Raw genomic sequence first — 16038 nt, 5'->3', positions numbered from 1 at the left:
TATATATATATCGTCTAGAATCATCTTCTAGGCTTTGAGTAGCACACTTAGAGGAAAACTCACATAGAAATGCAGTGAATTTAATTTTATTCTCTTTCTTTCTTGCCAATACTCAACTCTTCTCTGCCTCTCTGTATCAGCTCTACAAATCAAGTGACATCCAAAGTGGGACCTCTTCTTGCCATTTGGCAGCCTTTCTGGCCACTTTGCCAAACTGCATGCATTAGGAGGATTTTCTTCCTAACACTCATGGGGATTGGGAGGCTGCTCCTCACAGCCCCTGCTCCATGGCTGGGGGATGCTTCCCCTGGTCGGCGCCTGCCAAGCCCCCTGCCCCAACTCTTTTGAGTTTATGAGTTTATGGCTCAATCAGCTGGCCTGATGTCAGGAATAATTGTTTTGGCAAGAGGTAAATCCACTTGGTGGAGAAATTGTTTGTCTGTCTGTTAAAGTGTTCTGCAGCATCTTAGAAGTGCCAGGACAGAGTCTTCCAGTGTCCAGTGCAGAGCTGGTGGGAGGCACAAGTGACGAGAGGCAAGCACAGTAAGCAGGAATGCTGGATGACCATCTGTGCCAGTAACAAGCTCTGTGACCTTAGATGATCCTTGATGTGTCTGGGTCTCAGCTTCATCACGGTCAGAATGAAGAGGGTTGATTTTCTAATGTCTCTTCTCACTCTTAAGACAGCATGTGATGTCTAGAACATTTTATATTCGTGTTCAATTAAATGATGCATCTCAGAGATGACTGACCAGGGCAGAGCACAGATGAATACAAAGTGGGAATGATTCATGCCCTGTTCATATGACTTTTCCTGAAAAGTACCGTTGGTCTTTGATGTCTTTAATTCCATAGGTTGGTTCCCACAGCTCGGATGTTAAGGATGACCCCAGCGATCTGATAAAAAAATATTCAGTCCAGGACCTAAGCTCCCCTCGTTTCTATCAATATGTGTACCATAATTGACAATACCCCCTTATACTGAATTCCTTAGAGGAAGAAATGATAGGAATTGAAAGGGATGAGCCAGGAATTCACATTCTATTCTTTCCACCTTCCTTCTCCAGGAAGCAAGCTAGTCCATGTTCATTTTCTTCAGGCTTACTCAGCCATTTCTGAGTAGGGCCAACAAGCAGGTCCCTGACAATGTATCCCAACCATCCTAGTTGAAAGGAAAGAGAGAAAGGGAGAGAGGGAGAGAGGGAGAGAGGGAAAGAGGGAGAGAGGGAAAGAGGGAGAGAGGGAGCGAGAGAGAGAGAATTCACTGCAAGGGCTTCTATCTATAAATGATTGTGAGGGGAAATAAGGAGGCAAAGGTTTCTCCTCCTACTTAGAAGTAGCACAGTTTGGTGCAGCTCCAGCTCTCCACTGGGTGAGCCATGGAGAAGGGAAGGCGTCGCTATGCCTACAGCACCCCGTCCCCTTAACCACATACTCGCTGGCATCCTCTGGGGTGACGTGTTGAACAAGACTTGGGAATAAGCGTGTCCAGCACACGACCCCACGGATCTCCATGTAGCCTAGGGAAGCCCCCCCCCCCCCCCGCCCTGGGATCTCGGGCAAATCTCCCCCCACTCAGACACGCGTCTCTGCTACCCTGGATCTCACATCAATGGACTGGGATGGCCTCCCAAACTGGGTGGGTTTGCAAGTATTCCCTCATCCGGCAAGAGAGGAGGGATGGCTCACTGCAGAACTCCGGTGCTTGCATGGGGAGGGGGTAAAAATCATAGCCAAGCCCCGCTTCATTGCCTTCCTGTGTCTTCTCTCAAGTTGCTTTTGTAAGTAAAGCAAAGGACCAAATGTTGATTTCTCTACAGATTCCTGCGTATCTCTTACACGCACACAGCTTTAAAGGACGAAAGAAATATATCCCCAAAAGAGAAGGGGGAAAGCAGAGAACATTTCAGTTTCCCACTTGGAACTATCTTGTCATTGATGATGCGCCCATCTACCTCCCCCACCCCGTTGCCTCTTCTTCTCTGAAATACGGACTGAAAAGCTGCAAGTGTTTTCCATTTCATCAGAGCACGTCTATTACTTTAGCGGTTCGGTAAAATGTTGGTTTTATGCCCACCCCTTTTCAATTTGCCCCTGTCTGAGGTGCTGGGGAAGACGCACAATCGTGAGCAGCTTACGACACTCAGTGAGCTGTAGGTGCCGGTACAGCTCGAGCCGCGCATTGCCTGGCGGCGGAGGAGGCTGGAGCCGGGCGCCCTCGCCGCCGCCCGCGAGGATGAGCGAGCCCGCTCCCCGCAGCTGCCCGGGGTGCGGACGGCAGGCGGGATCGGCAGAGACCACGGTGGCGCCGGTCAGTGGTCCTTTCCAATGAGGGACATTCCCGAGATCGGCACATCCCTGGGAGTCGCGAGCCCCGAGTTGGGAGGCTTTTTTTTAATTTTTTTCCCCCCCACACAACGTCACAGTCCAAACTGCAGAGGAAAAGGACGGCGGCAGGAAGGCGAATCCCGGGCTCCTCCGGCTCTAGTTGGGAAACTTGCGGGTCCTAGAAGTCGTCGCCTCCCCGCCTCGCCTGCCGCCCTTGCAGCCCCGAGCCGATCAGCAAAGTGAGACATTGTGCGCCTGCCAGCTCCGCCGGCCGCGGACCCGGGCTGCCTCGGAAACACAGAGGGGTCTTCTCTCGCCCTGCATATAATTAGCCTGCACACAAAGGGAGCAGCTGAATGGAGGTTGTCATTCTCTGGAAAAGGGTGGGTAAGACACTTTTTAATTAAATTCTTTCCCGAAGATTTCTTCCCCTCCCCTCTCTCCGCTGCAGCTTCTAACGTGGACCAAATCACCATCTCTTTGATCTTTCCGTGCCTGTGAACTTTCCATACCGCCCAGCTTTCTGCATGCTTAGAGGTGAACGTGTGGTTTTTGGGGAGGGGGGTTCTTCCTTCTTTCTCTATATTTATTTGATGTTTGCCCTTTTCTCCCCCCTCCCCCGCCCCCTCCCTCGGAATAAAATATGATGTAGATTTCTGACCGAGCGCTTCCAATGGACATTCTCCAGTCTCTCTGGAAAGATTCTCGCTAATGGATTTCCTGCTGCTCGGTCTCTGTCTATACTGGCTGCTGAGGAGGCCCTCGGGGGTGGTCTTGTGTCTGCTGGGGGCCTGCTTTCAGATGCTGCCCGCCGCCCCCAGCGGGTGCCCGCAGCTGTGCCGGTGCGAGGGGCGGCTGCTGTACTGCGAGGCGCTCAACCTCACCGAGGCGCCCCACAACCTGTCCGGCCTGCTGGGCTTGTCCCTGCGCTACAACAGCCTCTCGGAGCTGCGCGCCGGCCAGTTCACGGGGTTAATGCAGCTCACGTGGCTCTATCTGGATCACAATCACATCTGCTCGGTGCAGGGGGACGCCTTTCAGAAACTGCGCCGAGTTAAGGAACTCACGCTGAGTTCCAACCAGATCACCCAGCTGGCCAACACCACCTTCCGGCCCATGCCCAACCTGCGCAGCGTGGACCTCTCCTACAACAAGCTGCAGGCGCTCGCGCCCGACCTCTTCCACGGGCTGCGGAAGCTCACCACGCTGCACATGCGGTCCAACGCCATCCAGTTCGTGCCCGTGCGCATCTTCCAGGACTGCCGCAGCCTCAAGTTTCTCGACATAGGATACAATCAGCTCAAGAGTCTGGCGCGCAACTCTTTCGCTGGCTTGTTCAAGCTCACCGAGCTGCACCTGGAGCACAACGACTTGGTCAAGGTGAACTTCGCCCACTTCCCGCGCCTCGTCTCCCTGCACTCGCTCTGCCTGAGGCGGAACAGGGTGGCCATCGTGGTCAGCTCGCTGGACTGGGTTTGGAACCTGGAGAAAATGGACCTGTCGGGGAACGAGATCGAGTACATGGAGCCTCATGTGTTTGAGACCGTGCCGCACCTGCAGTCTCTGCAGCTGGACTCCAACCGCCTCACCTACGTCGAGCCCCGCATCCTCGACTCCTGGAAGGCGCTCACGAGCATCACCCTGGCCGGGAACCTGTGGGACTGTGGGCGCAACGTGTGCGCCCTGGCGTCCTGGCTCAGCAACTTCCAGGGTCGCTACGACGGCGGCTTGCAGTGCGCCAGCCCCGAATACGCCCAGGGCGAGGACGTCCTGGACGCCGTGTACGCCTTCCACCTCTGCGAGGACGGGGCCGAGCCCACCAGCGGCCACCTCTTCTCGGCCGTCACCAACCGCAGTGACCTGGGGCCCCCTGACGGCTCGGCCACCACGCTCGCGGAGGGCGGGGAGGGGCAGCGCGACGGCACGCTGGAGCCCTCCACCGTGGCTCTCCCGGGCGGCGAGCACGCGGAGAACGCCGTGCAGATCCACAAAGTGGTCACGGGCACCATGGCCCTCATCTTCTCCTTCCTCATCGTGGTCCTGGTGCTCTACGTGTCCTGGAAGTGTTTCCCCGCCAGTCTCAGGCAGCTCAGACAGTGCTTTGTCACGCAGCGCAGGAAGCAAAAGCAGAAACAGACCATGCATCAGATGGCTGCCATGTCTGCCCAGGAATACTATGTTGATTACAAACCGAACCACATTGAGGGGGCCCTGGTGATCATCAACGAGTACGGTTCCTGCACCTGCCACCAGCAGCCCGCCAGGGAATGCGAGGTGTGATTGTCCCAGTGGCTTTCAACCCATGCGCTACCAAATACGCCTGGGCAGCCGGGCGGCCGGCCGGCGGGCACCAAGCTGGAGTCCCCCCCGGGTTGTGCTCTGATTCGCTCCTTGACTGAAGCTGTCCGGGATCTCTCCCAGAGACCTGACATTTTAGCTTTATTGTGTCTTAAAAACAAAAAAACGAAATAAAACACAACAAACAAAACCCCACCCCACAACCTTCAGGACAGTCTTATCTTAAATTTCATATGAGAAATCCTTCCTCCCTTTGAAGATCTGCCCATATTCAGGAATCTGAGAGTGTTAAAAAAAAAAAAAGGTACCAATCATTGCTTTTTTTTTTTGTAAACTAAAATGTTTAAAATAAAATAGCATTTACAGTTTGTACAGACTGGTGTAGCCTAAATGAGCCTGTGTTACAAGAGAAGCAACAGTTACAATTCCCTGGGGGTGGAGGTGGGCTGCTTAGGGGCTGCAGAGCTTGGGTCAGGGGATAAATTGAAAAATCAAAGAGCAGTGTGGTCAGATGCAGTTCGAAATGTTAAGAAGGGCAAACAAAGCTTATGGGTGTAATGAGTCTGGTTAATGTGCCCCACGGGGGTGAGGCTGCAAAAAGTCCTGGAGACTGAATCATGTGGGGGTCACTAGCACTAGTGTAAGCGCTTTAAAGCCAGAGAATGGTATATTGAAGTTTGGGCATCATTGCTTAGCCTTTAAGGCAGAGAGAGATCACAGCAAATGGCTTTTAAAAGGCAATGCCAAACAGTTTCTCCTATAAGAAATATTTTTGCACTTAATCGTACCATCTTTCAATTGAACTCAAAAAGTCACCCACAAATGCTAGTTCTTTATTATTCTCCCATGCTTCTGATTCACCAGACTTAGGAGAATCTGTGCCCTGTTGGACAGCCTCTGAGGTTAAAGCCCAGAGCTCATCTGTCTCTGGTTTCACTGAGCAGGAGACAGAGTCCCTGTGTGCAAAGCTGAAATCTGTGCTTGGGGAGCACGTTACTAAAACTGCAGCAAGCTTAGGCTCTGAGAAGTGATCACATAGGTGCTCCGTGGTACTAAGGGCAAAGAAGAAATCCTGACTTAGGATGAATGCCTACAGGACAATGAACGGTAAGGAGAACATTCAGGGACAAGCTTGAGGCAGCAGGCATAGGGGTGAGGGGTAGGGGGAGAAGTCCTCATTTGATTCTATTTTGCATATTCCTGAGAAGAGAGTAATTTGTTAACCCAGGACAGGAAAGCTGCCTCTTCCCAGATGGCCTTTTGGTGTCATGCTTGCTTGCCCTGTGCCTTACACTTTTTGTGTGCTCCGATGACTATAGCTCTTTCTCCCCCTCATGTATTTCTAAGTCCATCAATGAGATTTCAGGGTTTTTTTTTTTTTTCCCCTAAATTGAACTAAATAGTGCAGAGCTGGGGGCAGGTTCAAGGAAAGGTAAGGCAAGGGTTAAATACGTTGTTGGAGGGGCCTTTCTCCAAATAACACTTTAATTAGATGTGTGATTGAAATAAAGTGTCATGGATGGCAGATGGTGAAAACTGAACCAATGGTGCCATGTCCAGAATTCATTTCTCACCCTCCTAAAGGATATGAAAGCCTACCATCTCTCCTTTTACTTTTTTCCTCTTTTTTTTTTTTTTTTCTGAGAGATAAGCTCAAATAGCAGAAAGTGGGATGGAGAAGAAACACACCACCATCCCACAAAATGCAAATGCCTCCAGCCACCAACCTAAAAGACAAAATCAGCTTTTGAAAATGGACAGTATCAGCAGATCTACTTATGCTAAGGATTGGTGGTAGATTTCTCTTTACCTGTGGAGAAACCAATATTCCTAAAATTATGGTTTCCAAGACACTTCTGCAAGAGAAACATTCTGCATCTATATTTAAGGCAGCCTGTCTCTCTCCTTCTACTTCTCCTCAGCTCATTCTGCCTATAGCAAACTTTGTCTTCTGTATTTGTAATTAAACCTTGGCTTTATATTATACTGCATGTATATAATATCCATTTAGACTTTTAACATTCTGGAAGAGAGGTGCTTTGTCTGACAACTTTGAGGAGGGCGTTTTGGATTTAGCCTAGAACCGATCAATTGAAGTTGCCATCCTAAATACCACACTACTTGGAGGGCATGGCTAGCAAGAACAGGATATTCCTCCCATTTCTAATTAAACCCATGAAAGAGAACCCCACACCTTTTTATGGAGGGTCCTGTAATTGGAGCCATTGAAAGGAGGCTTCCCTCCCTTAGCCTCCTCCTAGGAAGGCTGCAGGAACCCAGTGTCAAAAGCTTGGTGCATTCAAGGCTGTGCTGATGTGCTTACAGGAAAGGCTTCCAGAAGGAAAGTCCCTCTGGCAAACACGAGAAGCTCAGGTCCTCCAGTCACCTAGAAATATGACTACTGCAAATCATAGTTTAGGTCTCCAAGACTTCTGCTTCATGTTTTTTTTTTTTTTTTTTTTTCCATGAGAGAGAATAATCTCTTTGTTTTCTCCTGCTTCCCCCAGCCCATGACTAAACATCATGTATTCAGAAAAATCTTAAGTCCATGCAAATCTTCTGAAAGCTCATTGGAAATAGGAATCTGCAGTCTGGAGCCTAAGGGGGAAATGATGGCTGTGGGAAGCTGCGTTCCTATTTTGTGTGTGAGTCTGCATATCTCCACATTGTCTGTCTGTGCAGGTACACAAACACGTTTCCTACACACCAGAGGGATTTGCTCACATCATTTCATGGTCTTGTGCCTCTTGCTTTGGAGAAGGGCAAGGAGGGGAAGGAGCAGCCAAGAATAAGGGAGAGTGGTAGATTTAACTAAGGTTTTGTGCCACTTGAAATCTTTTTTTTTTTTTCCTTCAAATTAATTAATCTTTAAGCCTTGAGAAATTTGCTCTGACCCCTCAAAGCAAGCTACTGGGCATTTAAAGGGGAATCTGATATTTAAAGGTGCAGCACCTTTTCAGCATCTCCCACAGAGGGTGCTAATCTCATTATCCACTGCTACCTAAAAACTTAAGGCCACAGTGCACGTCTCCTTCTGGGCAGTGTGATGGATTAACCCTGCATTTGCAGCACCTTCCCAGCTGATTAAAGTTCAGCCATGGCATTGAGCTTTTTTCAAATATTTATGTAGACAAGAAAAAAAGGATTTCCAAATGACAAATGACGCTTTCTTTCCAGTTTTAGCCCTGATAGTTGGTTTTTTGGTGTTTTTTTGTTTTTGTTTTTGTTTTTGGTTTTGGTTTTGGTTTTGTACCAGGGGATCAGGTTAAAAGAAAACCATCTTTTAGCTGTCTCAGAGGAAAGACAGTCCTTGGCACTAAGACTTTAGCCGTGACAGTGGAGACCACCAGCTCCAAAGGGACCCTAGACCTCCAGTACTGTAAAGCTGGCCTCCTAGTGAAAGGTTTATTTCAGTAATAGGGCTTTTTAAAAATGTTTTTTATTTACTCCCAAGAGCCTCAGATTATAAGAAGAGCACCTCTCCCTTTTCCCCTGCTTACAGGAGGGCAGGCATTTGGTGTGACAGGATCAATAGCACTGTTATAAGGAGGTTTCTATTATCTGAGGGGAAAGCACCACCTGTTGGTCCTCACAGGTTTCCCAAGCCACTGCAAACACATCATGGCTGGGATTAGGGGCCACCTGTGTTTAGGATTTGCAGTGATCAACTTGTCAGCAATTGCAAGGCCTATTCCCCCTGGCATAGCCAAGCAGCAGTGGGCACCAACAGAGTGCATATTCTGGAAAAATCAAATCCATCAGATACTTCTTCATAGAGAAAATTGTTGAGGGTCTCAATTTTTTTCCCTTTGGAGAAGGAGTATCTTTGTGTTTCAACGTAGTCAAAATAAACATCAATTAAATGGGTGATTGTGTTAATTAATTTGCCATTCATTGATGGAATGTCAAATAATATGAAGTTAGCTAGAACATGACTGCTAAACAGATTTCTGAAGTACATATTGAAGAAGTTTTAAGGACACACAAAAATATTTCTGCATATATAAGTATAAATGCTAAGATATGCATATATATGCATGTATATGAGCACATATATGGATGTACTTTTATGTATGTAGCCAGACATGTAAATCCACATACATGCCAACAACCACAGTACATAACAACCTTCTAACTCTAATTACTTCCTTCTTCTGTTATCAAACTTTTACTCAGGAAAACATCCAATAAATCCAGCTAAAATAGTAGCATAAGGGGCTTAGACGGGCACTGGTATTTTAGGCAGTGGTTACAAATTGTAAGAGGCTGTACCTGCTGAGGCTCTCCGGGTCTTCTCTTGTCATAAACTGCTGCCCCACCGCCCAATGGTTAGAGCTAGCAAATGGCAGTGTGTTCTTTTCTGAGTATTTGTCAGCCCAGGGTTAAGAAGCATATTTTTCCACTAGAAAAAGTGCTGCCTTTCATTTTTCCCACCTGGATCCAAGAGGCAAAACTCTTCTGCCTAGAATTCATTTCTTAGCTTTTTTCAATTATACAAATTTCTGAAGGCCTTTGTTTTTTGTTGAAAGCGAAGGGCCTAGCTATTATACCCTTAAACTTTACACAGAGGTCTAAACAAGATGGACAAGTAAAATTTATTGAGAATGAACATGGAATTGGTGCCTCTGATTAGAACTTAATAAAGTAATGGGTGCATGCAACTGGATCTTTATACGAGGACTCTGGGGCTCAGAGATGGCACATGCTTGGTGCAGAGCCACTCAGCTATGACCGGGAGGGCTGGTCTTCAAAATGCTGGACTTTTTGCTACTCTTGGTCTTTTTTTTTTTTTTTTTTTTTTTTTTCCCTGAACTTGTGGACTCCCACACCCTGTCCTTTCTAGAAAAAAACGGAATAAGGGTTTTTTTTTTTTTTTTTTTTTTTCTTTGAATGATTTCCCCCAGTAAATCTACACCCAAAAACAACCTGGACTGAGCACACAGTATGTGCGCGACGTGCTTTTGTCTAATGCCATGAATGCAATGCTCCAGTTTAGGGACTGTGGCCATGAGCTCCTGCCCTGGCTCCTGCTAACGAAGCAATGCAGGACTCCGTCAACAGAAGACCTCTCTGAGGGATCTGGGAGAAGCAATGGCCAGTAATCATCGAGTCCGACTTCTTCCCCGAGGATTTTGAATTCAGAGGGAAATCAAATACAGACATCCCTATGTTCCTGCCAGTCTTACTGGTGACGTGGGCCGTGTCTATGCCAGTGGTTACCAACCAATGGAAAACCTGCCACCCAGTGGACAAATTTTTTACTAATACCGGGATCCTTTTTTCATTTTAAGTCAAGGAGGATGGGGAAACCAAGGGCATCTGGTGCAGAAGTCATGCTACTGCTAAACACGCCATGGTACGCAGAATATTCCCAACATCAAGCGATAATCAGACACACACCAATAGGAGGGCTGAGACTGAAAAATGTCTGCTCTCTGGTAGAAAATAATGCCAAGGCTACCAGCACAGAGTGCCCCAGCTTTGCACAGTGGTCTTTCTGGGTTATCTTATGATTTACCTAGGTCTATTCCCATGTGACCATCTTCTCTCTTGCCAGGAAAGTGGAAATCTAAATTTAAAACTCTCAGGTTGTTTCCTAATCAGCAGAAAACCTGTACTTAGCACAAGCTTTTCAAAGAACATATGGTGAAACGTAAATTAACCAAGACCAACCTAGTCAGAACCCTCAGTTGGCCCACTTTTTTCTTTGGCAATACCTTATTTAGGAATCAGAGAGCAAGTCAAGTTAATAGTGAAGATGAAGTTAATAAAAAGCACAAGAAACTTACTATTCCTTCCAAGAGGTGTTCTGAAGCCTTAAGAAATCTAGCCTACCTGCCTGAGAGTGTGTTTGAGGCGGGAATGACGCTCCATTTAAAAAAAAAAATCAATACGCTTGTCTACTGAGTAGGGTGGGCATTATTAATCAAGAAAAGGATCTCAGATATTAGCAGCAGGATAGTCTAGAGATGGTCGCACCTCAAACAAATGCATTTAGTGCCAGGTAGACAAGGAAATGAGTGAAATTTATGGCAGATGGCATCGTGAGACAATAGACAGCTCACTTTTAATAGAATGAGATACAGGCTAAACTTGTCCTGTTACCCAGAACACTTTCATTAGGCAGGTCAAGCAAGTTCCCAGAAGTAACACTCTACAGTTATTCTTGGTCTTAAAACCCTGCGCTGGTATCCACATACCTGTGAAGGTGTCACAGGTCATATTTCACTGACCCTCTGTCTGTTTCTAGGAGGATTCACCCAGACCATTGTTGAGCAGGCTTTCTTTTTTAGGCTTTTATTTTATCATCTCCCCTTCAAATAAAACCTGTAACCAAAGTGGTTTTCAAGCTAGTGTCATTTAACCAGAAAATTGAAATTTCCCGAATTCCCATTCCGAACACACTCTAAATGACCAGAGTTTCCAGTAGATGAATGAGAAAAGAAACATACATAAAATAATTTAGGGAGATAGAGGCTTTATAGCAGTAGGTAAGAAGGAGCAGACTTGTGTGCATGCTGGGGGGGTGATTTTTACAAAGGGCAGGAAGAATTAAAGTCACAGAGATGGCATCTCGCACTCACCCGCATGTGAGACCTGAGGTACAGGGCTGGCAAGTGGGGCCAATAAAAATGATGCCAGATATTATGGGGGCTGAGGGGACTTGGCAGGAGGACAGAAATTATATGTTTATGATACCTAAAATTACCATGTTGTAAGTGGCTATGATTGGCATTAGGAGTTGAGACCTTTTTAGTTAAGTGAGGTGGAAAGAGAGGGGAGAAAGGAGAGATTAAGAAGAGAAAAGGCTGAGATGGTGATTGACATTGGGCATGGTGGCACACACCTGTAATCCCAGGACTTGGGAGGATGATCACTATGAGGCCAATCTCCATAGTGAGAACCTGTAGACCCTGTAGACCCTCTCCTAAATACAGAAAAAAAGGAAAGAGAAAAGGTGAGATAAGGGAGAGAAAGAGGAGAGGATGAGACTTAAGGAAAGATCAAGAATTGTGATTTCAAGATTTGCCCGTTAGATTGCTCACAAGTAAGTATTTTACATGTTTCCTCAATCTTTCAATTTCTTTCTTTCTTTATGATCCACCAGGTTGGCTATTGTCTTCCTGTCCATATAATGCTTGAAAGCCATTTTTTCTTTGCTTTACAAGAGAAAACACACACACACACACACACACATTCTCTAGTTGCTTCTTCTTTGCCTTCTGTTCACCTAGATGGTACAGTGTGATACATTTGAACTAGTTGGCAGCCATGCCTGGCTCTCACTCCAAGAGATTCTGATGTAAGAAGCTTATGTTGGGGCCCTGGAGGTGGGATGTCAATTTTTTGAAAGCTTCCAGATGACTACAAAGTTCATGCATGGTTGAGAAGCACTGAATTGGAAGGTCTCAGAATCATAGCTTCACTGCTTAGTGATTTATTAAATGCACAACCTGACTGCAGCTCTTTATAAAGTACATAGTGGATGGTGGCTTTGCTGACTGGAGTCAGGGGTAGGTGAGGGTCTTCCTCTGACTTCCACCACAGTGACTCCACATGGTGTTGCTTGTAGGAGAAAGGTATACACGTACTGATGTGTCTAGAACTTCATTCTGCATACAACAGAGTTCAAAGTATTTCTATTTATTACTTTATGTATTTTCATTGTCCCATCCGTCTTACAAGGCAAACACAAATTGGTCCTGTTTTCAGACAAGAAGCCTAGATCTGCTGACGTCCTGCAGCATGCCTAAGGTCATTCACTTCTACTGCTGGATGTGGCAGCTAGAACTGTCTCTCTAGAATCCGGTGTCCCTTTCTTTTCTTCACAGAAGAGTTGTGACCTCATGAGACAGTGCTCCAAATACATCTCCATCCCATGCAGCATCCTGGAAATACACTGAGTACACACTTCTGTGTGTCCTCCTCCAGCTGGACTCTGGAAATTCCACCATGTGGCACTGTCATCTCTCTTCTGGCCTTTTCTGTTGTTTCACATGTGCCCCGTGACTGGCAATATTTTCTTTGCTACAGAAGCCTCCATCATGGCCTTGAAACATCCTTAAAGATGTCAGCACTTCCAAATACTCCAGCTCCAACATGTTTCCCTGCTCTCTACTCGTGGCCATCAACAACTTTGCAACTCTCCAAAGAGTGTGAAAACTAAATCCTAGTAGGACCTTGATGGATGAGCTGTGATAATTCTCCATAGAGAGGTTCTTGCAGCTAAAATAAGGACTTTGGTGGGAAGGAGGATAACATGAAGAAATTAGTCTAATGCTAGGATTTCATGCACTAGAACAGCGAAGTGACATATGCTTGGAAATGGAATCCTGCCTTGTGCCTCTAAATGAAACAGTCCAGGTGAAGGCTCAAGTGCCAGTGCAAATCTACCATGTTGTTCGTGGATCTCAAAGGCAGGATAAAGATTAAATCATCAAGCACATTTTACCACCTTCTAACACTTTTGTATTTAAAAACTATGCAATTTAGATGTTTCCTATCACTGTATTTAGGTTTATTTGTTTGGTAAAGCATTTTGCTATGCAGTTCAGGCTAGAAATTGTCCTCCTGTCTCAGTGCTAGGGTTATAGACTTGTGCCACCATGCTCAGTTTCTGTGGCCAGAATGGTACACCTGGAATTCTGGGAGCAGCAGGACATGCAGTACCAGAGATGAACCCAGGTCCTTGTGCTTGCCTGGCTTGTGCTTACACCCCTGAGCTATCTCCCTGGCCTACTACATTAATGTTGAATTAAGTCAAATTAAGAAATCTCAATATTATAAACTACTTGGCAGGGACTTCTTTTTTTTTTTTTTTCCATAATTTTATTGAGAAACAAATAGCAATGAGAGAGTTTCAAACCAAATTGGTAGGACAGTTTCAATAATTAACACATTGCATACATTCTTCCTAGTGGTTAATTGCTATACAAGATGTGGACATGATATCCTATTTACAAACAGCATTAGAACAAATCCCTCTATTCATTAAGAGTATGTAACTATATATCTATCCTAACCACTTTGAATACACACATACAAAATGGACATTCATCTGTATCCTCTTTTTTTTGTTAAGTTCTGTTGTTTGAATATTATATGTGTGTAAACTCAGCAAAATATTCTAAAAGAGTCCAGTAGCCCATAATAGTATTGAGTCTTCCGCTTCACTGGCAATGTCAGAAATTGTTGACCTGAGTCCCCTATAGCTCAACATAACAGCATGGCTTTACTTCTTATATTTTGTTTTTATACTTTTCTGCTGGATGGTTAAGATCAAGGTAGAGCAACACCTATGCAACCAAAGTTGTAGATTTTGGGTCTGATAAGGTCTGTGAAATCCCCTCAGGATTTATCCTGAGATCCTGTACCTCAGATTGTAGCACCTTTGTCAATGTCAGCCATGTGGACTAGTCACGGCCATTGCTTGGCCAATGTGCTCTCTGTGAAAGCCTGAGAGAATGTTTTCTTTCCCTGTGACTCTCCTTAGGCACACTCCACATCATCCATCACTTTCTTCTTAGGCCCAATAATCTCCTTGATCAGAAAATTTGGGAAACTACCGAGTTATATGATGTTACAGTATAAGTTCTCATATGTCCTGAGTCTTAATTGACCTTGGAAGGCTAGGGCCAAAATGTTGGCTTTCATTGCAGCCCTCCTTTTTCTCTAATTTTGGTCTGCAAACTTAGGTTGTTAACCATCCAGAAGACAAGCTTACTGTTATTACCATACAACCTAGGCTGTTAAGCTTAACCTCATATCTGTCTGAGTATCAAACATCTTAGGCATAACATGGAACAGGTATTTTTCATCAAGTATTGATATGTTGAGCTTTAAGTCCCTACAGAATATGATGAAAAAACATTTAAAAATTAGAATATATTTTTAAAAATAGGCATAATTATATACTTCTTATGTTTACAAATATGTTTAGATTTTTGGCAGGGACTTCTCAGAGATATTGTAGGCCACTTTGAATAAAAGTTGAGAAGGCTCAGGGCCAGCCAAATAACTCAGCGGATTAAAGTGCCTGTTTAGGCAGACACAGGGGCTGGGCCTTTGATCCTGGGCCTGCAGTGCTGGCCCCCCCACGAGGGCTCACTGAGATGGCGATTGAGACTGGGCGTGGTGGCATACACCTGTAATTCCAGCACTTGAAAGGCTGTAAACAGGCGGATCCCCACAAGTTTGATGTAATAGTGAGACCCTGAACACCATGTAGACCCTTCCCTCAAATACAAAGAAAGACAGAAAGAAAGAAGAAAGATAGAAAGAAAGAAAGAAAGAAAGAAAGAAAGAAAGAAAGAAAGAAAGAAAGAAAGAAGAGAAGAGAAAGAAAGAAAAATGAGAAGGCTCAGAAGCACTTGCGAGCTGGATTATTCTGCCATAGAAAGTTCCGGAAGAGCCAAGTTACAATTCATGGAACACTACAATAATCTGTCTCCAGCTAGCCCAGGAAATTCTGTCATTTGTCCCTCAGCTGTGATTTGGCGTCACTGTTCCACAGTGATCATGGTTCATTGAAATCTATATTTCCCTACAACTGAATCTGTAGGATTTTTTCTTAATTTTTAAAAATTATAGTTCTTCTTGGAATTAAGCCTCTCACCTTTTTACATTCTGTCCAGACAATTGTTATCTGAGTTTTCTCATATTGGTTCTTTTTTTTGCATATTATTTTTAATAAATCTCAAAGGTACAAAAACACAAAAATAAACATTCTATAGGGAAGAAGAAGAGACAATGCATTGCCACTGAAATGCTACTAAAGATAAGTATCACTTAGCCTTTTAAAATTCTAATTATATTGCTTAACTCATTCAAACAAAGTAGCTTACCATTTCTTTCCAGGGATTAACACATTATTTTTTGAGTGAACAATATGACCATTTAACTTGTGAAAGACTGTATCAGTGAAGGTGGAGCAATGGCCAGAGAGCCCTGTCAGACCAGTTCTGCCAGTCTCACCCTAACTTGTGCAGAAGGTGCCACTGTTCTCCTGGTATCCCCTTATGAGAGGTCATCCCCCACCTTGGGAGTGCTTGTTATATATTTCACTCCCTAGGTACTTGGCAACCTCCTAGCTCCTCAACATTTTCTAATTTAATCCCTGAAATCAACCTTCATCCCTCTCCGTTAAGGGTAGCGCTATCAGGCCCATTTTAAAAATAGGTAAACTGAGGCTCGGAGAGGTCCAATGACTTTTCCAAGGTCATGATAGTGGGATATATATCACGGGAGTCACAGAGCTTGCATTTGAATTCTGGCTGGGTGACTTTGGCAAGTTTCTTAGTCTTTGTGATTGCAAATAGGGTTGTGGGAGTTAAATAAATTAGTACTGAGATGGAAATTAATTACTCTGTAGAGTATTGAGAAGAATCACTGGCATGTGGCATGAACAAGTTC

General features: G+C 45.2%; 2 protein-coding genes across 4 annotated transcripts in view; one reads left to right on the top strand and one right to left on the bottom strand.

Annotated features, from left to right (window-relative positions):
- Ctnna2 (catenin alpha 2) overlaps positions 1-16038 on the bottom strand; it is a 1043423-nt gene that overhangs the window by 399505 nt on the left and 627880 nt on the right. The window lies entirely within an intron of this gene.
- Lrrtm1 (leucine rich repeat transmembrane neuronal 1) lies at positions 2186-5002 on the top strand. 2 transcript variants are annotated; one of them, XM_004634141.1, is made up of 2 exons: positions 2186-2711; positions 2981-5002. In XM_004634141.1, the coding sequence occupies exon 2, from the start codon at positions 3040-3042 to the stop codon at positions 4606-4608; it is 1569 nt and encodes a 522-aa protein (XP_004634198.1). In that variant the 5' UTR covers positions 2186-2711; positions 2981-3039; the 3' UTR covers positions 4609-5002. The 2 variants fall into 2 exon arrangements, with proteins under 2 accessions (XP_004634198.1, XP_004634199.1); XM_004634142.1 differs by having other exon boundaries at positions 2229-2715; positions 2981-4995.

This window comes from Octodon degus, unplaced genomic scaffold (genome assembly GCF_000260255.1).
Source record: "Octodon degus isolate 3935 unplaced genomic scaffold, OctDeg1.0 scaffold00058, whole genome shotgun sequence".
NCBI lineage: Eukaryota > Metazoa > Chordata > Mammalia > Rodentia > Octodontidae > Octodon > Octodon degus.
Note: the sequence above shows the minus strand (reverse complement) of the source record. Positions and strands in the feature narration are given on the sequence as shown.

Coding starts and splice junctions, on each gene's coding strand:
- Lrrtm1 (XM_004634141.1), top strand. CDS start 3,040: ATGGATTTCCTGCTGCTCGGTCTCTGTCTATACTGGCTGCTGAGGAGG.